Consider the following 3,358-nt stretch of genomic DNA (forward strand, 5'->3'; position numbering starts at 1 on the left):
TGGACTAATTAGATTTTGGGATTGATCTGGTACCAGATAAGGGTTCTGGATCATTTTTCCTGTTTTTTACTTATTTTTTGAGAGTGGTCGATTTACTTTTAGTATTCTCATTTGTGAGAGCAGTCAAGTTTATTTCAGATATTCTCATTTTAAAAATCATCTCTGGCTAATCCCTGAGAGGATGCTAGTGTTGCCATGGCAGAGGTTTGCGCTCTCTGAGTGCTCTTGTTGGCGTTGTTATTATATAAAAAATTTCAACATCTTTACATCGTACAAATAAATTATTCATACATCCATATTTCTCCATGTGTGTGTGTGTGTGTGTGTGTGTATGTATCTGTGTGTCTGTGTTTGTCCCATTTATATATGTGCATGGCATTTGAATTCATAACTTGAAGTTGTAGATAGAGGTTGACACATTTCTCTTGCTGGTTGGGATACATGTTAGCCCCAAGGTAAGGTCTTATTTTGATTTCTATGTACAGGAATATTTTCTTGACGAGATGAATGGGTCCCTTAATACGTCCCTAACATCGAAATTGCAATAGGGAATTAACCAGTTATTTTCAAGTTGTGGATTCTATTTGTCATGTCGCTCGCAGACGGTTTTTATCATGAAGAGAAATAATATGAGTGATTTAAATGAATTTATAGCAGTTTTGACTGCTATTTCTAAACATGTAAGGGTTTTGAAACCCTCTTAGTTATAATTGTGACTTGTTCATAATCATAAACATTCTTCTTCTATGTATTTTATAACATGTTTGGCCATTGATATATTCATAAATAATTGTTAATTGTTTGTAATATATCCTCCGTAATGTATGTTTACATTACTTTTTAATTTTATATATATATAATTATGTCCCTTTTTCCATGCTAGACATAGGTTGGTTGGTTTGACAGGAACTCACAAGCCTTAGGGTTGCAGTGAGCTCCAATGTCTGCATTATTACAGTTTCTGCAACCAGATGCCCTTCCTAATGCAAACCATTTTGCAGAGTGTACTGAATGTTTTTTTTTTTGTTTTGTTTTTCTTTTCCATGGCACCACCACTGGTGAGGTCAGCAAGAACTCACAAGACAAGACTTCCTCACTTGAGCAGAGTATAATATTAGCTGGCACTCCGTCAGTTATGATGATGAGAGTTCCAGTTGATCCAATCAATGGAACAGCCTGCTCGTGAAATTAACATGCAATTGACTGAGTACTCCACAGACACATGTACCCTTTACATAGTTCTCAGGGAGAACTATCTACCATCTATCCTTGCTCAAGGACACAGCGTGTTGCCGGGAATTGAACTCATGACCTTACAATCATAACCCAAATACCCTAACCACTAAGCCATGTGCTTTCACAGCATAATATTGAAGGATGTGATTTTATGATAGGAGCTCAGCTTTGTTGAGATGGACAGCTCTTCTCAAGCACAACATATCACCATTCTCCATGGTCCTTTCTCATCCCCTTCATGAGCCTCAGCATTTTGAGGGCTGTCAAGTATCCTCACTGTCACAAAATTAGCAAGGTGCTTAACGAAGAAATCTCTCTCGCTCTCTCTCTCTCTCTCTCTCTCTCTCTCTCTTTATATCTGTTACTATTCATCTCATATATCGATATATATTTATATATATCTACATAAATATATATATAGATACATTGAATTGAATTGAACTAATTTCAGCTGATGAGCTGTGGCCATGCTGGGGCACAACATGAACATGTGTTATTGGTGTATGCATACATCTGTATTATATAACTATGTTCAAGTGCCTACTTGTTGTACAAATGCATAAATTATATAATAGTTTGTCATTATATATGAATGTGTTGGCTTTGATAAATGCTTCTACACACACACACTCATTATATGTATAATGTATGTATAAACGTATAAGTTAAAGTACATAAGCAGATGTTCTAATTAATTTGTTTATATTTAGCTGGAGCAATTGATGAAAGGAGAAGTATCCGAGGCTGTCGAACCAGCCCGTCGACTCATGCAGCAGAACATAGAGATGCGGCAGAAGCTGGAAGATGAACACGCCAACTATAAGCGCAAACTTCAAGCTTACCAGGAGGGCCAGCAAAGACAGGCACAACTTGTTCAGAAGTTACAGGCAAAGGTAAAGGAAATTAGCCACTTTTTTTTGGGGGGGGGGCTTTTTTTTATATATTGGGTGGTGGTGATGGTGATAAGGCTGTGTTGATGGTTGAAGGTATAATCATGGTAGTGATAGTGATAAGGTTATTAATGTCAATGGTGCTGCTGGGGGTGGTACCGGTGGTAGTGCTGGTAAGACTGATTGTAAATGTTGGTGGTGTGATGTGGTGGTTAGACTATTTGTGTTGATGGCTGGTGTTAGTGGTAGGGCTAATGGTGATCATTGTAGATATCAACAGTCGTGGTGGTGGTGGTGGTGGTGATGTAGTGGTGAAGCTAATAATGTTGATGATTGTATTTGACAATGGTGGTGCGGGTGATATAATGTCAGTGACTGTAGGCGGTGGTGGTGCTGGTGCTGGTGGTTGCGGTGATGAGGTTAATAATGCTGATGATTGTAGTTGGCAGTGGTGGTAATGAAGCTAATAATGTTAGGGATTGTAGGAGGTGATGGTGACGGTATAGGTCAGAGGTCACCAAACTACGGCCCACGGGCTGGATCCAGCCCATTAGGTCAGTTGGTCCGGCTCACCACTGCACTGTACATTTTGTGTAAGTACCTGCAATGAGAGTTCATTTGCCTCTGGCATGGCATCAGTGTTTGGAACATGTCTGTGAGCAAACATTTTCAATTATAAAGAATGTGAAGTCAGCCTATCGAACAAGGTTGACTGATGAAAATTTGAAAGCAATTCTCTTGGTTGGATGCAGCAATTCCAAAGCAAATATTGATGATATCTTAAAAGCTAAACACCAATTTCACAAATCTCACCAACCTTTTTTGCTGCTTAGTTTGTGAGATTCGGATATGTGTACACTAGGTGTGATATAACTATCTTATTGCTAGCATCACCTTTTTTGATAACGTTTTGGTAAATAAATATGTTGGTTACTCTTTTACTTGTTTCAGTCATTTGACTGCGGCCATGCTGAAGCACCGCCTTTAGTCGAGCAAATCGACCCCAGGACTTATTCTTTGGAAGCCTAGTACTTAGTCTATCGGTCGCTTTTGCTGAACCGCTAAGTTACGGGGACGTAAACACACCAGCATCGGTTGTCAAGCGATGTTGGGGGGACAAACACAGACACACAAACACACATACATATATACATATACATATATACGATGGGCTTCTTTCAGTTTCCGTCTACCAAATCCACTCACAAGGCTTTGGTCGGCTCGAGGCCATA

General features: G+C 39.1%; 1 protein-coding gene across 1 annotated transcript in view; it reads left to right on the forward strand.

Annotated features, from left to right (window-relative positions):
• LOC106867632 (rootletin) overlaps nucleotides 1-3,358 on the forward strand; it is a 301,162-nt gene that overhangs the window by 196,287 nt on the left and 101,517 nt on the right. Inside the window, exon 3 of the mRNA XM_052976898.1 lies at nucleotides 1,947-2,129. Within this exon, the coding sequence (XP_052832858.1) occupies nucleotides 1,947-2,129 (183 nt within the window). The remainder of the gene's footprint in view (nucleotides 1-1,946; nucleotides 2,130-3,358) is intronic.

This window comes from Octopus bimaculoides, chromosome 26 (genome assembly GCF_001194135.2).
Source record: "Octopus bimaculoides isolate UCB-OBI-ISO-001 chromosome 26, ASM119413v2, whole genome shotgun sequence".
NCBI classification, from domain to species: Eukaryota; Metazoa; Mollusca; class Cephalopoda; order Octopoda; family Octopodidae; genus Octopus; species Octopus bimaculoides.